Source organism: Rhipicephalus sanguineus, chromosome 4 (genome assembly GCF_013339695.2).
Source record: "Rhipicephalus sanguineus isolate Rsan-2018 chromosome 4, BIME_Rsan_1.4, whole genome shotgun sequence".
NCBI classification, from domain to species: Eukaryota; Metazoa; Arthropoda; class Arachnida; order Ixodida; family Ixodidae; genus Rhipicephalus; species Rhipicephalus sanguineus.
Window position 1 is genome coordinate 201258538 of NC_051179.1, and position 22705 is coordinate 201281242.

General features: G+C 48.4%; 1 protein-coding gene across 1 annotated transcript in view; it reads left to right on the forward strand.

Moving 5' to 3' along the window:
- LOC119391027 (D-2-hydroxyglutarate dehydrogenase, mitochondrial) overlaps positions 1 to 22705 on the forward strand; it is a gene marked incomplete at its 5' end in the record, with an annotated part of 375425 nt that overhangs the window by 319672 nt on the left and 33048 nt on the right. Inside the window, 1 exon segment of the mRNA XM_037658733.2 lies at positions 8190 to 8386. Coding sequence (XP_037514661.1) covers positions 8190 to 8386 — 197 coding nt within the window.

Sequence of the window (22705 nt, forward strand, 5' to 3'; positions counted from 1 at the left end):
TGTGCGGTCTTTGTTACAACTTATATCCTCGGAGAAGGGAGTCCATCATGCGCTCGAAAGTTGCCAGGGCTATACGTAGTTCGAACGGCATGACCCTGAACTGGTAGAGACCATCGGGCGTAAGGAAAGCGTTTTTTTCGCGGTCCACGGGGTCGACGGAAATTTGCCAATAGCCGGACCGAAGGTCGATAGATGAAAAGTATTGGGCACCACGGAGGCCATCGAGGACGTCATCGATTCGAGGGAAAGGGTCGACATCTTTATGAGTCACTTTGTTTAAATTGCGATAGTCGACACAAAAGCGCCAGCTGCCATCCTTCTTTTTGGCGAGCACGACCGGGGAAGCCAAGGGCTGGACGATGGTTCTCTGATGTCTCTAGTAAGCATTTTGTCGACATCTCTCTGAATTACTTGACGTTTCTGTTGAGATACGCGATATGGGCGCCGGCGTATAGGACTGGCGTCCCCAGTGTTGATCCGGTGATTCACTACAGATGTTTGGCCCAGAGGGCGGTCCTCAAAGTCGAAAATGTCACATATGATGCTAGCAGACGACGGAGGCCGATAGATTGCGCTGTGGTAAGATCAGGAGCGATCATCTTGTTGATGTCATCGCGAGGCAAAGATCATGACATGGAGACGTAACATCGGCGTCCAAATCAACAACCTTGCAATTGTCAAGCGGAGAGATGGTGGCCAAAGACATGTCTTGCGGAATAACTAGAGCCAACATAATGACTTTGAGAAGGGGAATGGTCACTGTATTATCAGTCACGGAAACAACAGTGTGAGCAAGGGCGACGTCTCGAACCATCAGTACGTCAACAATAGGAATCACGAGGTAGTCACCATCGGGCACACCGCGTGAAGACGACAAAGTGACCTATGTAGCAGCTTGGGGAGGCAAGCGAACGTAATGGCGAGAGCATAAACGTGGAGGTAGGTCGGCTGGAAAATCACCAAGCTGCGGCAACTCAAGCTGAAGAGCACCAGTCACACAATCAATGGCAGTCACACAATTTTGGCAGCAGAGGCGGCAACGGAGACCTACAATTTACCTTACGCCTATTCCGCAGATACTGACGTTCAGCGACTTTCAAGAAAGCGGTGGGCCGTTGCATCGCAAGTGCAACTGTACCGACGCACCCAGGAGCTGCACTGCCGCCTGTTTGATCTGCCTGCGCCTGATTGTGGGAGCCACGTGGATCTACGTCACGTCGGCTGTTCTGCAGGCCCTTTATAAAGAGCACCGCTGGTCCTTCGCCGTCATTTTGGCAGCAGAGGCGGCAACGGAGACCGACAATTTACCTTACGCCTATTCCGCAGATACTGACGTTCAGCGACTTTCAAGAAAGCGGTGGGCCGTTGCATCGCAAGTGCAACTGTACCGACGCACCCAGGAGCTGCACTGCCGCCTGTTTGATCTGCCTGCGCCTGATTGTGGGAGCCACGTGGATCTACGTCACGTCGGCTGTTCTGCAGGCCCTTTATAAAGAGCACCGCTGGTCCTTCGCCGTCATTTTGGCAGCAGAGGCGGCAACGGAGACCGACAATTTACCTTACGCCTATTCCGCAGGTTGGAAATTATTTTTCATTCCTTGATCCTTAAATCTGCTTTGCTGCCCTGCTGCCAATTGTTGTCTAAGTCACTCGTATTTTTCGGTCTTTGCTGTGATTTATTTTTCGGTGTTTGCTGTGCTTTTCGGCTGGTGTTCAGGATGGGAAATGATGTGGCTGAACTTAAGCGGGAAATTGCGGATTTGAAGCGTGAGTTCCGTAAAGAACTTCGAGAACTCAAGCAAAGTGTTGAATTCACTGGTGAACAGTATGAAGCATTGAAGGTAGAATGTGAAGCAGTTAGAAAAGAAAATGCCAACCTGAAAGCAGCACAAGAGCCTCTTTTACAAGAAATTGAGAAATTGAGAAAGCAAGTGTCTCAGAACTCACTAAAGATAGTGACACAGGATCAATATTCCAGAAATAAGAATATTGAGGTGAAGGGTGTTCCTTGCTCGCACAATGAGAACCTTGGGAATATTCTGGAGAAAGTAGGTGAAGTGCTTGGCGTGCCGATAACTGAACAAGATATCGATGCTTGCCATCGCGTTCCCGTGCGGAACTCTGACACTGATAAGAACATTGTCGTGTCTTTCAACCGTCGCTCGAAACGTGACGCTGTAATTCAAAAAGCACGAAAGGCAAGGATCACCGCAGAAGACATTGGTTTTTCTTCCAAGCAGTCCGTCTTCGTGAACGAGCACTTGTGCCCTCAACAAAAGCAACTGCTTGGTATGACAGTTGCAAAAAAGAAGGAAATGAAATGGCGCTTTGTATGGGTCAGGGACGGAAAATTGTTCGCACGAAAAACAGAAGAGTCAGGTGTTGTTAAGATCACATGCGAAGCAGACCTATCTAAAATGTGCTAGTGATTATTAGCAACAAACAGCATATTTTGTCTCTTGTTTGCTGATGATCGCACCATGCAAACTTGCTCGTCCTAGCTGCGCTGACTCTCTTACCTTTTTGCATTTCAATGCTCAGTCTGCCCGTAATAAACACGACCAGATAGAAGCACTTCTTAATGACTTTACATTCAGGTTTGATATTATAATGATAAGTGAGACATGGTATAATTCAGATGATGTTATTTCCTTGCCTGGATATCAGAACTTCTTTCTAAATAGACCAAACCGTCGTGGTGGAGGTGTCATGCAGATGGTGTCAGAAAGGCTTTCATGTCACTTGATTGCAAATCTCTGCAAAACAACACCCGACTACGAAGCGCTTACAGTACAATGCGGATGCTATGTTTTCGCTGTTTTGTATCGACCACCTGATGGTAATAGTGAACGTTTTTTCGCCTTCTTAGAACAATTACTATGTTATGCATACCAAAATAGATTGTGGATAAACATAGGCGGTGACTGCAATATAAACATACTGCAATCGAATTCAATTACCCGGAATCTGACATTACTCCTCGACTCATTTGGTTGTGCGAACGTAATAGAAGCACCCACTCGTGTCGCATGCCTTACTGAATCCCTTATCGACTTATTTATTACGAACAGCCCAATGCAGGATATCAATGCTGGTACCATTATTGCCGATTTAGGTGATCATTTGCCGATATACATGTTTTCTAAACGAAACAACACACTTATAGCTAGACGACGCGAATGTAAATCTTTCGTAATACAAGAAATAAATCCAAGAACAATGAATGACTTTCGAAATAAACTTCAAGATGTCGACTGGGCACCCGTATTTAAATGTAGTGATGCTAACACTGCTTACGATACTCTCATGCGCATAATAAATAATACTTACACTAGTTGCTTTCAACTAAAAAGGGTAAAGACATCAAGAAAACTACGCAAGCCCTGGTTAACAAATGAATGTCTAAAGTTAATTCGTAAGAAAAACGAATTATACAGCCACTTCGTGCACTCAAGAAGCCCGGATGATCTTTCTGCTTTTAAAAAATATCGTAATTTTGTAACTAAGTTTCTCCGAGATACAAAAAAGACTTATATGGAAAAACTGTTTAGTGATACAGATTCCAAAGGCGATCTAGTTTGGCGTGCACTTAATAAACTCCTAAATCGCGATAAAAGTAATGAAGAGCTTGAGGTTACACAGAATGGGAAGCAGCTAAAGGGTGTAGAATTAGCAAATCGCTTCAATCAACACTTTACAAGTTTAGAAATTAGTGCTCACAGTATGGACGCTCTCAATTTTATGGGAGAGCCCAGTGTAAACACAGCGTTTTTTGAGCCTACGACACCTGACGAGGTTTACTCTGCTTTCATAACTTTAAAGAACAGTAAGGCACGGGACATTGATGGTCTCCAGATTAAGCCCATCAAATTCGCAATAGACTTCCTAGTGCAAGCTTTCACCCACGTATTCAGTATTTGCTTGTCTACTGGTGTTTTCCCGGCAAAAATGCAACAGGCAAAGGTAACTGCTCTGTTCAAATCAGGCGACCGAAATGACATGTCAAATTATCGGCCAGTGTCAGTGCTCCCCGTCATTTCAAAAGGCTTGGAGAAGATTATTTGTAAAAGGGTTGTGTCGTTTTGTGAAAAGTATCAGCTATTATCTCCGTATCAATTCGGGTTTCGTAAAGGCCGATCGACTGAATTAGTTCTATTAACACAAAAGGACTTAATACTGAATGGCTTTGAGGAAAAAAAATTAACATTAGGCGTACTTATTGATTTTTCCAAAGCCTTTGACAGGATCAACCATATTTCGTTACTAAAAAAACTTGACCATTATGGATTCCGTGGATTACCCCTGGACCTTCTAAGGTCCTACCTAATGCACAGGAAACAATGCGTTTGCATCTCAGGAGAATACTCAGACCCCCTGAATTTGGAAGCCGGTGTTCCCCAAGGAAGCATACTGGGACCTATACTGTTCAACATCTATATAAATGACTTAGCAAACATTAGTAACTTACCACGCTACATAATATACGCAGATGACACCAGTCTTTTCTTCCAGTCAAGTAGTGCTGATCATTTATCACAAGAGGCTAACACCGTCCTTGCTACGTTGTATTTGTGGAGTAAAGCAAATTCCTTACAGATTAATTCGAAAAAAACAAAAGCGGTTCTTTTTGCACCTATCCAAAAACATGTAAATCGTAATCTAAACATATTCTATCGATCAGAACGAATCGAGGTCTCGGCTGACGTGAAAACACTTGGAGTGATCTTTGATCAACACTTGTTATGGGACAAACACATCGAACGCGTTGCAACAAGTATGGCGAAGGCATGCGGCGCGCTCTGTCGGCTTCGAGATGTTCTGCCATCAAAGATACGGCTATTGCTGTATAATACAATATTTATTTCTCATGCTAATTATTGTAATTTAGTATGGGGAACAACGTCACAGAAAAATATTCAGACGTTATTTCTCCTACAAAAAAAAGCATTGCGCCATGTCGCGTGTGTTCCTTATGACAGCCATACAAGTACATTATTTTCTCAGTTTAATGTTCTCCCATTTGACTACCATTATGAGTTTAACCTTGCAATGAAATACAAAGAAAGTGTAAAACGAGGCCACACTGGATTTATTCATCTCTGTAATCTCAGCAAACCACATCACCTCAAATATTCCATTCGAGAGCGAGAAACTTGGGCCGTCCCTTTTTCACGAACCAGTCATGGAAATGACAGGCTACCGTGCCGGATATCGGTATTGCTTAACAATCTTGAGGGGGAACATATAAATCTGCACATTGTTTCGCGTCGAATGCTGAAGCAGTATTTTCTTAGCCGTGCTACAATATGTGAGTAATGTATGCGGTATTTGGTTTTTTCTTTTTTTTTTTCCTCCTGGCTTGTTCCTTAGATATGGCACATCTTTCCGTTTTGTTGTGTGTGAAAGTCGTTTTACATACTCTTGTGTGCCCACAAATCTGTATAGTTTCACCACGTTACATGTGTTTGCGATTTTGTTCTGAGAAGTTGTGCACTGTTCGTAAGAAATAAGAAGTGTATCTTGGTGTGTACATTATAAACAAGAATTGCTGTACATTTGTAAAATGCTTGTCAGTGTTATATCTCTAACGTTTTTCAATAGATAATTTGTATATTCATGCACTGCAGTTTTTTGTTTTCTCCTGAATTGATGTCTGGAAAAAGTTGACTCGATCTCTGCTGTCAAATTCTGCAGGGGCAGGGGCCTTTGTCAAGCCGCTATAATAGCGGCTTTTTGCTCCTGTCCTAGCATTTGTTCTCATGATGAATGCTGAAATAAAGGAATCTGAATCTGAGCACAGAATGACGTGAGAGAAAATCCAAGCCAAAGATTAGGTCGTGAGGACACTTCTCGATGACGGCAAATTCAACTGATGTAGGATGACCGGTAATACAAAGGATGGCTTGGTGGGCTAGTTGGTATTGCACCTTGTCGGCCTCCGGCATCTCGGCATTGGCTTTGCGACACAATGCTAGCACATCTATGTACGAGACCTATGATTCTGTGGAAGTCTGCGCCCGAGACGCGAGCATCTTGTTCGCGGCCATCTTTCGTCCGACGGGCTTCCCAAACAAGTCCAACATTTTCTCTTTGCACTGCAGAATGACGGAAAGGTGGGCGAGTCGGTTAGGGTTCATAGTGAAATGTATGGGGCAGCGCAAGAAAGAATACAAGGACGAGAAAAGACAGGACATTCTCTTTGCACGTCGCTCAACTCCCGAGTTCAGTTTCCTGGTTCGCATACCTCACTTTGGCAGTTCCCTTGGGGTCAGCATAAGAGGCGCAAGATAGGCGCAGCATAAGACAGGCCAGCATAAGAGGTGGGCCCCAACGGTTGCCAACACTCACGCGTTCGTACTCTTTCAACTTTTGAACTGCGTCACTAATCGTGATGAAAATTTCAGGGATGGCTCATCTTCCTTATATTAGGATATTTAGATTTTGAGCACCCTAGCGTGAATACGAAAAAACGTACAGGTGTTGTAATGATCAATCATTTATGCTTACTTAGGAAAACTATCATTTCAAGAATATACGAGTTATTTATCATTTTAAGTCCTCTAGATGGTTTATAATGCAGGATATTTCCAGTCACGTGTTTTTATGACGTTTCTGTAAAAATGCCATCGCTCTAAAAGAGAAGATTATTTTTTTCTTTGTCACTGCATGTCAGACTAGTGCATCTTTTTGTGTTAGAAACTACTTAGGGATCATAAAAGTACCTTATCTTGTTCCTGACAAAATTTCAGTGTAGAAACAACCTTGTAAGCAGCTTTGGCGAAGCAGTTTGAAAAAGGTAGTTTTCCTAACAGGCTCATTCCCACACCACATGCTATTAATTCGATGGTGAAAAAAATTATGAAAAAGACCTCCTGCATAAATAGGGCCTTCCTCATCGACATGACACTGTTATGTGACAATTTTATGCGATCGTCTTCAATTTTTCGCAGCTTTCGAACTGTGAATGTGGCTCACAACACGCGTTGGTCACTAAACGAACCACGCGCTGATCGCAATGAACTCCCACGAAAACTAACATGTAAGCCGAGTGGCTCACAAACACAGCAGTAGTAACTAAGAATTGGCGCGAAAGCAGCGGCGGATGGTCACGTAATACGTTTCCGCCAATTTGAGCTTCTGTTTCTGTTTTCCAGCAATTCTGCTGTCGGCGAGCGGCTCAAAATGTGCCTTTTCAATGTATTTGTTTCTCCCGTGATGCACTGTCGACAGAAGGTCTTCTGTGACAAAAAAGCGCGAAAAACAAACACTCAAACACGGGTATTCTCTTCGGCTTCGGCTTCTTGTGCGCTTTGCAGCCCTGTCTTGAAAGGGTCGTTTCAGAGACGCTCTCCCCAGCAAAATCGCTCCACCCCCTCGTAAAAAGAATTTTTTTTAATTTTCTGCTGTACAGATGACAGCTAAACTTGGTGAGCGTGTTCTTTAATGAATCGTCGATCCAAAACAACTCAAGTTTGAAAATGCATATTTTTTTCGAAAATGGTGTTTTTAGCCCCGCATCCCCCTTAAAACTGGTCCTTGGTGAGCTGACGCCAAGTGGGGCGATGTTGAAAGAAATGGTCTCAAACACTCCTCGAGGTTGATTGCAGTCGGTTCCTTGGACTCGCACTGGTGGACAACAGACGATAACTGGCTCTGTTCGAAGGGCTCAACTGTGGCCCGTTTAAGTGTTTCAAAGGGAATGAACCTTACATTTCTTCAGAGATCTGACGCCGCAGCTGTAATTTAGGCTTAGTCTGTACGTGTCGATTGTAACCCGAGAGGACATGCAGGTTAAAAAAAAAGAACAGGTTGCGGGGAGAGTTAGCGATGCATATTTTTCTGTTCATGAAAGCTTACCAGCGCCGCTTTATGCACCAACGACACAAATGCATATCAGAACGGCTGCCATGTTTTTCTGTGTCGTTGTTGCAGAAATGAGCGCCGGTTGACCGTCGCGAAGAAAGAAACGTGACATGTCGCATTCACCGCATCACTTGCACTGCAAGTCTCTGTCGCCTCAGCATGATCAGCTTTGGGGATTCGAGGTCTTGTTAAGATGGTAACAGCAACCAGTGTTGCGCAGCGTCACAAGGGAGAAAAAAAGCCGGGAGTATAGCGACCTTTGGAAAAATGGTCGGGCCCATTGCAAGCCAGTTCAGCTTTTCTCCAAAGGTGTCCTCCATTCACAGGCGCGGTGTCGTGTGAAGCTGGGTGCGTGCTGGAGGCACTGGACACGCAGGTGGGCGAAAAGGCTGCGCTCACAGTTCCCCTCGACCTGGGCGCCAAGGGCTCGTGCCACATCGGAGGAAACGTGGCCACCAACGCAGGCGGCCTGAGGCTGCTCCGCTACGGTCCCCTGCATGGATCGGTGCTGGGCCTAGAAGCGGTACGGTTATTCAAAGCACTCTTGACGCTGAAAATGATGTGTTGACTATTTTTGCCTAATTTGATATTCGTCACTAGAGGAAAGTTTATGCTCGTGTGTTTAATATTTTGTGACATAAAACGAAATCAGCTGTGAGCCTGAAAGTGACACTACAATGTGCTGCATGAAAGGCCTGCATTGTGTAGTATGTTTGCAACGTTGAAGCAAGTAATAACAGCTTAGAAGCATCTGCAGGTGTTTTGATCTGTGGAAAACATAGAATAAGCACTATTTTTGAAACAGGATTGCACTCACGAGGCATTTTGTGCATTAAGAGAGTAGCCAGTTCTCGGAATATGTCCGTTTATATTTTAATAATAATATCTAGGCCTCTACATGCCACGATACGATGACGAGGCATGCCGCAGTGGCGGATTCAAGGAAGTTCCTACCAGTATTCGCCGCGAGATCGACCTATAGGTGGCAGCAACGTCGCCGCGTTAGTGTGGAGAAGCGGTCGGCGGCGCGTATACAAATGCACACAGCGGCGCTTCGTTGTGAGCTGTTTGAGCCGATCGTCGGCGAATAAAATGCGTTGATTGCAGCTCACTGGTAATATATACGCTCTTCATTGTTGAATCGACGCGCGAAGATCATCCAACGTAACTATTACTAGTGAGAGAAGCGCAATCTGCCGATGAAAGGTATGCTCGCACTGGGTGACAGTCTGCGCTTACGCACTACACGACGTTTTTTGTTGTTTCCTCTGTACGTGTTTACCTTGTGTTATGTGTACTACGCACTGCTGTCGCACGCCTGAACTACTTAAGTGTTTACTTCTTCTTCATTTGTATACCAGCCAATATTCCTGTGCAATGAGTTCAATAGCACTGTTCGCGCGAATACGCATACGCATGTAAGAGTGTTTAACACAGAGTTTTCATCGATTGATTACGTGCACGACAGTGATGCAACAAAGGTCCGGTTGTTTTATGGAATAAGAGCTTTTTTTCTCGACCTAATCATGTCCGCTGCCTTCCATCAATTTATAACTCCGCACAAACGCTCAAGATAACGTCAAAAAAAAAAAGGATGAGGTTTTGCGTGACATTATACGACAAAAATGCAAGGCACGCCGTCGGGATTAATTTTAAACAAATGGGTTCTTCAAAGCGTACCTAAATCTAAGCACACGGGTGTTTCTGCATAAATTTCGCCCAAAGCTAAAATTGCTCTCGGGAACTCCGTTTTATCACTGCCGTGTCATTCCATTGTCTTTTTTGAGGGGACAGTTTGAGTACCGAAGTGTCAGACTTCACTTGATAGAAATATTTCGCTGTAGTAGGACCACGGCCGTACAATAAAAGTACATCTTAAGCACAACTACAACTTATCATGAACTACAGTGCCGCAGTTATACACCTAACAACAACGCGAAAAGGCATGAGCCTCGCTTTTGTTTACCACCGAGTCGCTAAAACGCGGCATTCACACACTATTTAATGCTTCTCATGTTTGGGACAATGCCAAGCGGCATACGTGCGGCATACGTGCTTTAAGAGACACTAAAGAGAAACAATGAATCGATTTAGATCGATAAATTGTGTTCTGAAAACTCTGGTGCCGTTAATTTCGCCATCATAGGTTTATTAATAGATGAGAAAATAAAGTTCAAGGTTTCATTTTTAAATTTCGCGCCGAAACCTACACGCGTGACTTCACGGATTTCAAAGTGTATTTACCTTGTTTCGGCGCCATTGGCTCAACAAAAGTACCCCAAACTTAGTATTGTTACGTTTGGCCTTAGAATTCATCGAGGCAGACGCCATTTTGCGTGCGCCTGTCTGCCTCTCCCCCCCTCCCCCCCGTATCGGCGCTTAGACGGAGGCACAGAACGCCGGCTCTTCCTGGAAGGGGCTTGTGCCGAGCCAGCGGACATCTCGTTGTGGATGGTTTCCCAGTGAAAGAAAAGACGATGAAATTCGGAGACGCCTTCTTTGGCTCAGTGTTTCCAGCGTGATATGGTACCTCTGGAGAGATTCTCACCAAACCGCTGCATTCTTTTACCCGAGCGCAGACATGGAGATTTGCACGTGCTGGAGAGGAGGACTGTCTCCCTGTCCTCCGAATTCAACACCTCTCCTTTGTTCTGCGGTGTTTGTCAGCGTGGGAGAGCGCCGCTGTAGCCGCTCTCATCAAACAGGGTGAGGCTTTCATCCGACGGCAGCCATCGGCTCTTGCAAGGTTTCCCGGCAGCGGCAGCAGAGGCCATCGACCTTTCACCCCAATCCTCCTTCGGACTCAACCTCCTCGCCGACATTCGAGCAGTGGAGTCGTCACGGCGTGGTGCGTGATCATCATTGTGCGGTGCTCTAGTGTTCCCCTATTGGACTTCCCGACCTACGAGCATATTGTGTGACTCCTTGCCTCCTTTCTAGAGGCCGGACGCAGGGACGGCAAGTCACAGGATTGGCGCGAGCTGCGGACACCGGTTTCAGGGCGCTCAGTGTTGACAGACACGGGGCTTCAGAAGCCGCAGACTTTGGTAGTAGACGAGTTCAGTCGAGTGAGTTGATTCACTCGCATTCTGTTTCACTCAATCATGTAAAGAAACCTACATTCCTTCTTGAAAGAACGCGCCTCCTGACTGGAAATCATCAGTTATGGGTCCAGACGGCAGGAGCCAGCTACCTTACGAGACTCGCCGAACCCCACTCCTTACAGTATGTTAAGCTTATGGGCCCCTCAGAGGATAATGTACTTCATTTTTACCGATTAGGAACTACGTAGTCGCTAGTAGACGCCGTCAAAACATGTGACGTCACGACAAATGGTGTGGAAACTTCAAGGTGGCGTCGCCACCCACATTTTGTTTTTGCGCGTTTCCTCGCTTACTAAGCTTCTTCTCGCAGCAAGCGGGTTGTTTTTGGGATTGTTGAATGAGTACTTCACTAGTATGAGATGAATCGTGTCGCTCTTTAGTGTCCCTTTAATAATGCGCCTCCTCTCTTTTCTCCCTCCTTCGCCCTCTCCGAGGCTGACGCCGCGTCGGTATTGGCCAGCTGCCGTCACGTGGCACCGCGCGCAGCGTTGGTTTGTTTACATTCGCTCTCGACTGCCATCTTTGCTCGTGAAGCGTGGACTCACTGGTGCACAGCGCATGTGTTTTATGGATACGCACTTGTTATTCCGTGCGGGTTGGGCTGTGACATACTGTTCGCACAAGACCGATGTCGCTGTTGGCTGCCATGGGCGGCTGCTGCGCCTTCTGATGTCAGAACAAGTCTAGCCAAGGCAGTAAGCTCCTCATCGTGCCGTCCGGTAAGCGCAAGGAGTTGAAACGAAACACTTGGTTACACACAATCGGAAGGAAGAGCTTCAGGCTGACATTTTTCGACTCGCCTATGCTAGGTAAGTTGCGCGTCTCTCATACTGTAAGTATGCGTCGAGGTTCGCAAAATTCGATGCCCGCTCTAACGCCGTATAGTAGAGCAGGCATCGCACTGCAGTACGTCGCCATCTCTGACGCACGTTTTACTACTGCTTTTGCGGTGTCTTTACTTTGTTTCTGTTTCTTTGTCAACAATACGTGGTCACGTTTGCTTCTTGACGTGATGCGCCCACTGGTTCGAGTTCGCGGTATTGGATTGTGCGCAGCTAGCATCATGTACGCGGACTGACGATCAACAATGTGATTGCGAAACTTCAGAGATTCGGCGCAGTTCTTTTGAATGAACAAAGCTTGAGTGCGAAAAGTCGTATTCGAATTTATACTCACCGTTTGTTTTTGTTGCGTACTCGTTTAATTAAGAGGGAATAGCCTTCTCTGGCTCTTTTACGTTGACCGATCAGCCGGCGGACTTGCGATGCGAAGGTAGCTATGCAAAGCGGGTGGTGGTGTAAAAACATTTATCAGAAAAAAAGTAACAGCCACGCGAAACAATGAATGCGATAGCAACAAAGTGTAGTCTTATACGAAGTGAGGCTGGCAGCTAACAGTTTTCTATCCTATCTCGCGTGACTACAAAACGCAGGTGTAAGAGAATACGGCTGCTCCAAGGAGAGATGCTCTCCGCATAGTCCCTTCACGTCGAGAGAACAGCACGTAGAAGGGTATACGTGCCGCCCACTGTGATGGCTGTCGAGATAGCGCTCGCGACCGCGCCCTTCGATTCAAAGTTCAGAGTGCTTCTCGCGCGACACCACCTCCCACCCCCTCCGGGCGAATGCACCCTCCCGAGCAACGGAGGGTGCATGCGTCTTTTCATGCTCAATAAAGACGGCGGGGCGTGTCCTGTCTGCTTTGACGGCAGGCCTCCCGAACGGGGTGATGTTATCGCATGCACCCTCCGAGCGACGGAAATGCGCCGGCTCGTTTGATCTCTGCTGGCTCGTTTGATCGTCGCCCTCGCTCGCGCGCTTTTACCTGCGGTAGAACATACGATGCGCGGGGGGATCTTATCAATTTGGACTTCATACGCGAGGCACATGACGGCGACGGCAACGGCGATGGCAAAAACCGGTCGAGACTATCCCATATAATTGCTATCGTGCAAAGACGTTTATTAGCGGGCTCTCGGCGACGATGCACGACAGCGACATACAAGGCAGGGCCGACTCTCAGCACGAGGGGCGTGCTCTCAGAGAAGAGGACGACCCACTAGAAGGCGCTCGAGAGGACGACCCATTACTGACTACGAACGCTTCGCTACAATTACCCGGGTACGAAAAGGGAGCCGCCTGGCGACCTCGCAGCTTGTCACTGTGAGCGTGTCATGGTAGGGCTTCAGGCGCTCCACGCTGACAATGTTGCGTCCTCAACGGCGCATGTCCGAAGATGGTTCGATTAGGTAGTTGACCAGGGGATGTGCGTTCGACGACACGGTAGGGGCCTTCGTATTTGGGCAGTAGTTTGGAAGAGAGGCCAGTTGCAGCGGTCGGGACCGAGAGCCACACGAGCGCTCCAGGGAGGAACGTGGACTCCTGCCGCTCTGTTCGTGCGTTGTAAAGGTATTCGCAAGCTCGCGACATTCTTCAGCAAGCCTGGCTGTGTCCGAAATAGGCGCACATTCAGATTGATCCGGATTGTAGGGATTCAACGTCATGCCGTTTGGGCTGTGCAATGCGCCCAGGACCTTTGAGCGCATGATGGATACCGTTCTACGCAACTTGAAATGGCACACGTGCCTGTGCTACCTCGACAACGTCGTCGTTTTCGCCCAGGACTTCTCCACGCATCTTCTACGCCTACGGCATGTTTGGCGCGTTTGAGCGAGGGCGGGCTACAACTGAATCTAAAGAAGTGCCGATTTGCAGCACGGCAGCTGACGATACTAGGATACGTTTGTGTCCAAGGACGGAATTCTCCCTGATCCAGCCAAGCTTCGGGCCGTGACAGAGTTCCCCAAACCTACGTCCGTCAAAGAACTGCGCAGTTTCGTAGGATATGCTCCTACATTCGGCGTTTTATCCGAGACTTCGCCACTATCATATCGCCGCTGACGAAGCTCCTTGGCAGCAACGGGCCCCTCAATTCGTGGTTGTCAGATTGCGACGACGCTTTCGCAAAGATCCGTCGTTTGTTGACGTCTCCTTCTATACTACGCCACTACGACCCAACGGCCCCTACCCACGGATGCCAGCGGTGTTGGCCTCGGCGCTCTCCTTGCGCAGCGCAAACCTGGGTTTTCAGAATATGTCGTGGCATATGCAAGCCGTACGCTTATTAAAGCCGAGACCAACTACACCGTCACGGAGAAAGAATGCCTGGCAATCATCTGGGCCCTTACGAATTTTAGACCTTATTTGTATGGTCGCCCATTTGATCTTGTCACAGACCATCATGCACTGTGCTGGTTGTCGTTGAAGGATCCCTCAGGCCGTCTCGCCCGTTGGGCACTTCGCCTGCAAGACTACGACATCCACGTGCTGTACCGCAACGGACGCCAGCATGCTGACGCCAGCATGCTGACGATGCACGACAGCGACAGACAAGGCGGGGGCCGACTCTCAGCACGAGGGGCGTGCTCGCAGAGAAGAGGATGACCCGCTAGAAGGCGCTGGAGAAGACGACCCATTACTGACTACGAACGCTTCGCTACAATCGCAATAAAACAAGGGAGGTATGCAGGGACTGTCCCTTAAGGGCACGGTACCTACAAGTGCTAACAGAATTAATACGACATTAGAGTTCAATCAACCAAGGGACCAGGCAGGATTTCGTACAGGATTCTCAACTATAGACCATATTCATACTATTGTATGGTCGCCCATTTGATGTCGTCACCGATAACCACGCACTATGTTGGCTCCACCAATTTGTTAAGCTGTTTATTGGACGGCACTCGGCGACAATGCACTATGGCGACATTCAAGGCAAAAGCACGGGCTCCGAGCGCGAGAGGCGTTTAGAAGAGGACGACCCACTAGGAACCGCTGGAGAGCGCAAACCGTTGAACAGTACCAATTGCTTCGCCACACTATCAATCAGGTGATAGAGAAATGCGCGGAATACAACCAACCCCTATACATAGCCCTTCATAGATTACGAGAAGGCATTTGATTCGGTGGAGACATCAGCAGTCATGCAGGCACTGCGGAATCAAGGCATCGACGAAGCCTTTATAAACATAATGGAAGAAATCTACAGCGGATCCACAGCCACTATAGTCCTCCATAAAGAAAGCGACAGAATCCCAATAAAGAAGGGCGTACGGCAGGGAGACACAATCTCTCCAATGTTATTCACCGCATGTTTACAGGAAGTTTTCAGGGCCCTAGATTGGGAAGAGTTAGGGATAAGAGTTAATGGAGAGTATCTCAGTAACCTACGATTCGCTGATGACATTGCATTGATGAGTAACGCGGGGAGACGAATTACAGCTCATGATTACTGAACTGGATACGGAAAGTAGAAGAGTAGGTCTGAAAATTAATATGCATAAAACTAAAGTAATGTGGAACAATCTTGGCAGAGAACAGCGCTTTGCGATAGGTGGCGAGACACTGGAAGTTGTAAAGGAGTACGTCTACTTAGGACAGGTAGTAACCGCGGAGCCGAACCATGAGAGTGAATAACTAGAAGAATAAGGATGGGTTGGGGCTCATTCGGCAAGCATAATCAAATCATGAATGGTAATCTACAACTATCCCTGAAGAGGAAGGTATATAACAGCTGCATCTTACCGGTACTTACCTACGGAGCAGAAACCTGGAGACTTACAAAAAGGGTTCAACTTAAATTGAGGACGACGCAGCGAGCGATGGAAAGGAAAATGATAGGTGTACCTTAAGAGACAGGAAGAGAGCAGAGTGGGTCAGGGAACAAACGGGGGTTAAGGACATCATAGTTGAATCAAGAAGAAGAAATGGATATGGGCCGGGCACGTAGCACGTCGTCAGGATAACCGGTGGTCATTAAGGGTGTAACTGACTGGATTCCAAGAGATGGCAAACGCGTGAGGGGGAGACAGAAAATTAGGTGGGTAGATGAGATTAAGAAGTTTGCCGGTATAACGTGGCAGCAGAAAGCACAGGACCGGGTTGATTGGCGGAACATGGGAGAGGCCTTTGCCCTGCAGTGGGCGTAGACAGGCTGATGATGATGACCTACAATAGTCGGTGGGGCTCCCTAGTACGCGACCCCCATTGGCGTCGGCTGCTGCCTGGGCTCGTCGGACTAAGGCCTTTTGGGCCTGAAGGTCAAACAGCCAAGCAGGGTCGCCTCCCACTCCTTGCGGGTTGGGTTGGGGATAGGGGGTAAAGCAGGATTTCAGGGTAGGCCACACCATGCGGTAGATGTACGAAGACTTCTCCACAGTGCGAGCAACTGCCGGAAAAGGCGGGATCGAAGTGTTTGAGTGCTGCCGGGCACAGCATAGTGTTTGTGTACAGCCGGAGTAAAAAGCCGCTCCTGCACTTTACTTAAGCCTTTACACCGGCGTGGATAAAGGCTGTGGTCGGATTGGTAATGCACAATTTCGCGGCAAGAATACACAGGATTGAATTCCAGGTGTGAATGCCCGGTAAGAGAGTGCGCGGGCAGCGGCGGCGGCTGCATCATTTCCTTCTAGTCCCATGTGAGCAGGAGCCCAGACCACGGAGCAAGAATTCTTGAGGAGGCGAAACTGCGCTCGCTCGGGCGCCTTGATAAAGTCACGAAATCGGGCACAGCGCTCACGCGCCCTCTGTCGCGAGAGTCCGCTAGCAGAGAAGGAAAAATGCGCGCGTCCCTCTCACCGCGCTCTCCAACGAAGCTCGTCGCTTCAAGGCTATTCGTCGCCGATTCGCCGTTCGCGCTTCACACCCGAATGGATGTGTTTTTGTGCGTCCTCGCCGGCTCCATATTTTAACGCGACAGCGTTAAAGAGCCCGTTTCGCAGAAATACTGCTGTCGGCGTCCGTGTCAGTGAGGCTAGCAACTGAGAAGGCGATGCGCACGGGGCCCGATTACGCTATCGCGTTCTACTCTTAAAGGCAAAGCTCAAGCGCACTCCAAGTTTATTCGGTAAATTAACGAGAAAAATGGCGTCACTTGCAGGAAAATTACCACCGTGATATTTTTTGTACAACGTGAAATCTATATTTTTTTATAACGTGAACTCATAGTTAGGTATATTTATTTCAACGAATGATGGGACTTACCCTATATGCCATCAATTCAGATTTAGGTTGTTGCGGCGGCCGCATTTAGATGGAGGCGAAATGCTAAAGGCCCGTGTGCTTACATTTAGGTGCACGCTACAAACCCCAGGTGGTTGAAATTTCACATGTCTTTTTTTTTTAGAACAGCAGACAAGTATCCGGAACAGCGCGCGGAAAGATTGAAGGCACGGCGTCTCGTAACAACACTGGCCGTTTCGGTTTGTCAAGGAGAACTTCGCCACCAAGTTCGCCATAATAGCGCCGCCTGTTTATGTCACTGTCCGAAAAGTGCTTCTCGCAAACGTCAGCTGTCGGTCTTTTCTTGGTATGGCGCGAGCCCACGCTTCCAACCTCACTGGGTCACTAGGAACTTCGATGGTAATTACCCTCTCCTTGCAGGACGCGTACCCACTGCAGCAGTTCGGCACGACGCATTTCCGCCCCATCCTGAAGAAGCACTGGTCGAAATCTGCAAAGCACTCTCCTTTGTCGCGGCGTGAAAAGCGCGCGCAAATATCGAGGGACTCGGCGCCGCCAGCGCAACGCGCGGAAGCCACGCAAGCCACTGAGAGCGCTAAAGAGAAAGAAACCAGCAAAAGCGAAGGGAACTTTCCGTCCCAAGGCCACCTGCGCATGCGCGCGCACAACATGCGAGAGAGGAGCGAGGATCGCGTGCATGCGGCGGCAGGACGTCGTCTGCTTAGGGGCCACTACTAGCAGTTCGTTTCCAAGCGCTGTACGGCCTATAATTCTGGCATGTTGCTCGCGATTGTGATGGTGAATATATTTGCCTCTATCAATTTCTAGGTTGTTGTGATAAATCTGATAAAATATTTTTAGTCTTTCACAGGCGCGCCTGCGCTCTAAGGTTTCCAAGTTGAAACTTTCCAGGAGGGCTGGAGGGGACGTGCTTCTACTGTAAGCGTTGTGAATGAACCTTACGGATTTTCTTTGTACGGATTCCAATTTTTTAATATTTGCTAACGTGTGAGGGTCCCATACAGCAGAGACGTATTCCAGAATGGGTCGCACGTACGTTTTGTACGCCAACATTTTAATTTCCTTAGTAGTCTTGCCAATGGTTCTTCGTAAGTACCCGAGTGTTTTCATTGCCTCTTTTCGCGTGTATTCTATATGTTCATTCCACCTTAAATCGGAGGTAATATAACACCTAGGTATTTATTAGCTTGAACGAGAGATATTGTTATTGTTGATGGAATAGGTGAAAGGCAAGGGACATTTCTTACGTGTAATTTTCATGGCGACAGTTTTTTTTTTATTAAGTTCATTTGCCACGTGGAACACCATGAGTGTATTGCATCCAGGATTTGTTTAGGGTTATCTGTTCGTTAGACGATGTACAGACTATTTACATAATTTTGCTATCAGTCAACATGACTGCCAGCCCGACCACGTGGGCCGGTTCGACTCGGTTCCCCCTCGTTCCACTCCGATCCCCGCTCGACGGACCGGCACGGCCTTAAATCCTCTAGCCGTCCATTGTCCTGTTGACCGTCCGCCGGTCGCAGGTGTTGGCTTCGCCAGTTGTAGTTGAGGCTTCGCTAGTAGTAGTTGATAGCTTCGCCAGTTGTAGTTGATGGCTTCGTCAGTTGTAGTTGATGGAAGCGCCATTGTCTGTCCCTTCCATCGCCCTCAGGAATGCTGCTCTCAGTCGTTAAGCAGCGTGAATTCATGACGACTGGTGTCAGCTGTCGAGGCCAGCTGGGCGAAGACGCCGTTTCCAGGGACCCTCTTTGTTGAAAAGTCGGCGACATTGTGGCCTTTGTGCTGAGGCACAACAGCACCCCCGCCGACAAACAATGCATCAGGAGGACGAGCTGCTTAACGTGGCTCGGCTGAATTGATGCGGCCGGACACCAGGCTCATCCATGGCTCGAGGCGAAGCTCCCAGGATCACTGCTCTCGTGACATTCCACACGAACACGCAGCTCGCACGGACTCGAGGTTCCTGTGGATAAGACGAACTCGACAGGGCAACCATTGTCAAACTACACCAACGCTGCAAGTGCCCTCTGCACTCCCTCCAATTGCCAGACATGAATGAAACAAATCCTACTGACAACTAACGTTCCCGCTGTAAATAAAACGAGGAGAAGTGCGTATCGCATGGCGACGAGTTCAACAACAGTCCTCAATTTCAGTGTTAAAGAAACAACTCCGAGGAAATACAAGAATTGTAATTGTACTATAGCTGCTTACGCATGGAAGATAAACCACCAAGGAAGCCCAACGAAAGCTCAAAGGCTTCGCTAATCCCCACTAAACGCTCTCGGCGTAAGCGTAACACAATAAGAACACAACATGGTTCTACTAACTATGAACTGAAAGTGAAAATAAAGCTTACACGCTCATACAAAACAATGTTGAACTACATTTTTCTTTAAATACTCACGCTAAACTAGTACAACAACAAAACAAAACTCAACCTACAGCTAGCTCTGTTGAAACAATTTTCAACTAAAACGCTAGAAGATTACCCTCCCAAATATAGACACTACTAGGTTCAAATTACTGCCTCTACAGTAAACACAAACAAGTAAAATCGGTTACGCTCGACAAACACCACTCTTTCACAATTAGCGGTCGTAAAATCTTACTGACGGCTAACGTGTATTATTTTACGCCGTCAGCTCACTCCCATGCGGGTTACTGCTTCCGCATGTTATTCATAACATGGCGCCACTAAAGCTAGACAGGTTCCCGTGAGCACTCTGTCACGCTGCACCCACATCAGGACTGAATTCGCAAACGACATCCGTAATTGCACGTACTAGTGCCACTGCGAGCTTCTACTCCGCGGATGCACGACAAACCTAGCTCTACTCTTGCGGTCACAATTCTTACAAACAGCCGAGCGACTCGCTATAACCTTTCCTCATTCGCTCCTACACAGAACGCACGCGAAAGAAACACAACAAACAAAACCAACTTTCGCATGGCTCTGCCAAAAACTCGTACAAAGCCTAACCTTGCCTATTCTTCCCGCAAGCTCCGAGCTTAACGCCTAATTAAGGTTCCGCTATAAAACACGTTGGACACCCTGACTTATTAGGGAGCTCCCGAACGGCCCACGCAAAGCCCTGAGTTGACCCTTCGCGCAACTGCGCATGCGTCATACGCCAACCGCTTGCGGGCTCCCGCTAAGTGACGGAAATAGCGGGCCTCAGACGCCAACACTAACTCAGCGCACGCCACTCGAAAACTGCCAATGTTTCCTTGCGTCCCGCGCATGACACGCAACGGAAACGCCACAAACTCTTTTCATAGTCAGCTGACGTTGACCCTATTCAAGGCGCTCATCTCTTAAAGTCCTCGACTCGCTCTGATGCGTGTCACTAACCTTCCGATAGCTATAGCTGCACAAACGCATATCGGCTAACAAACAAAACCACAGGGCGCTAAAGATAACAAGGTTCAATAACAGTTAACTAAGCTATCAACACTCGCGGGAATACAAGGAATACTAATTACTAACTAAAATCAACAGTCAAAATTCCTTCCAACAAATCCGGAGTCGATATTCCAGGAAAAGCTAACAGCTGTCCTCACACAACTTTTCAGGCGCACTCGCGATGGTCGCGCCAGAAGGCTATTCTCGTCAAGCGGGGTGTACGACACGCATGAAACTTAATTACCCCCTCGTCGAGCCCACTACGTTCCTCGAAGCGGACTTGCATTGTCACCTCCTGCTGCTTCGCAAAACTCCCCGACCACGCGGTTTCGCACCTGATCGAACGTTCCTCGAAAAGAACAACGGGAGTTCCTTTGCCCACTGACCCTTCCGCGAACCATGCGCTTATCTCCTCCTTTTCTCTTGGTGGTTCAGGCGCATGCTGTAGAAACCGGTCAATAATGACAATCGCGCCCCTCTCGCAATTTCGCGCCGACGTCCGAACTTCCCTCCTCAAATGCGTCGTCACCTTTGCCGCATTTCTGTCTTGCGGACGCTTTCTTCTTTTTGCACGTCTCTTGGTGCATACTTTTGAGCCTTTATCACGATTCCTGTGTGCGTGACACCTTGCTACTCTCCTGCCTCTACTCGGCAGTGAAAAAGATGAGAACAGGCAGAAACCTCGGCGCCTGAATCTCATCGACATTCGCTTCCTCGCGATGCGCTTAGCGCACAATCTAGATCCCGCGGGACTCTCAACTGGGACTTTTCCTAGCACGCCTTTTTGGGATTTCAGGCCAAGCCTTCAACTTGGCGTCTCGAGAGATGCGGTCGTCGCGTTTTGCTAGTGCTTTAGCACGCTTACCGCTGCTAGTCTCTTTTGCGTTCCCCCCTTTCGTTTTCGCCGGCGCCTTTTTCTCACCGAACGGCTCGGAATGCTGGCAGCTTCGACGCACGCGCGCGCAAGTACGCTGACTTCTGATATTCACCGCCAAAACTTCAGGCGGCTCAACTAGCTTATCCTCGGTGTCGTCGCTAGGTGTCTGTGCTGCTGACACAGCGACAGTCCCGACACTCTCTAACTCAGTTAGCTCGCCTTGAGACGTCTCTCTAGTTTCGGGTAATCGATCACTATCGTGGATAGCCCCTTTTCTCAGGCCTTCGAAAGCGACCTCTGCGTCCTGCGCTTCGCGACGTATCTCGACCTCTTGGTCTCCGCGGCGCGCCTCGTCTTGCACTTTTCAACGCGCTTCGTCCTCACGCGCCTCAGTTCTCGCGCTATGTGAAGTGCCTCTTGTTCTCGCGCCTCTTTCGCTTTTCGAAGCGCCTCAGCCTCTCGTTCTTTCTGATGCGCCTCCTCCTCTAGGGCCTTGTGACGCGCCTCGGCGTCCTCACTACGGGCCTCAGCCTCTAGCGCCTCGCGACGCTTCTCGACCGCTTGGTCTCTGCGGCGCGCCTCGTTTTGCGCTTTTCGACGCGCTTCGTCCTCACACGCCTCACGGCTGGCCTTAGCCTCTAGCGTCTCGTAGCGGCTCGCCATACTAGGCGGCTTATCCCTGTACTTGCATGTACGGAACTCTGTGGAGTCAAATCTCCAAACGGCTGAACTGAGACCCTCGCGGTCATCGTCAGTTATGGCCTGTGACTGAACGACAGCCGCAACGCTCTCTAAGCTAGTCAGCTTGCTCTGAGGAGTCTCTTCCATTACTGGGGCTTTATCACTGCCCTGCAGAGACCCTCTTTGGCCTTCGCATTCGGCCGAACCTACACTACCACAGTGGCTGAACAACGTACCCTTAACCTCCGTACTTCCTGCAGGCCGTCTGACACTAAGGCCAAAACTGAGCCTTTCCCACGTCCGAGGCACTCTGCGTGCCTGTTGGCCATCTTTCCTCTTCCCCCATGCGTGCCCTCGTCCGATGTCCTAGCTTTGCGCGCATGACTCAAACGCTGTCTGAATGCTTTTGCTGACAAGCGATATTTGCGCAACAGCGCCTCTTTGACCTTTTCATACGATACAGCGTCCTTCCTATTGAGTCTAGCTATTACATCGGCGGCCTCGCACGGAAGAGAAGTTAGCAACCCTTGCGGCCAACTTTCGAGGGGAAATCCGGCCTTCTCGCAGGTTCGCTCAAAATTAACAAGAAAAAGTGCGATGTCCTCGCCAACTTTGAACGGCTGCAAAAGGTCTTCCATCCTTACGGACTCCCTCATTATGGGAACCTGTCTTGCGGCGGATAACAAAGTTCCAGCTCCCTTAGGTTCAAATCATGTTCCCGCTCGGC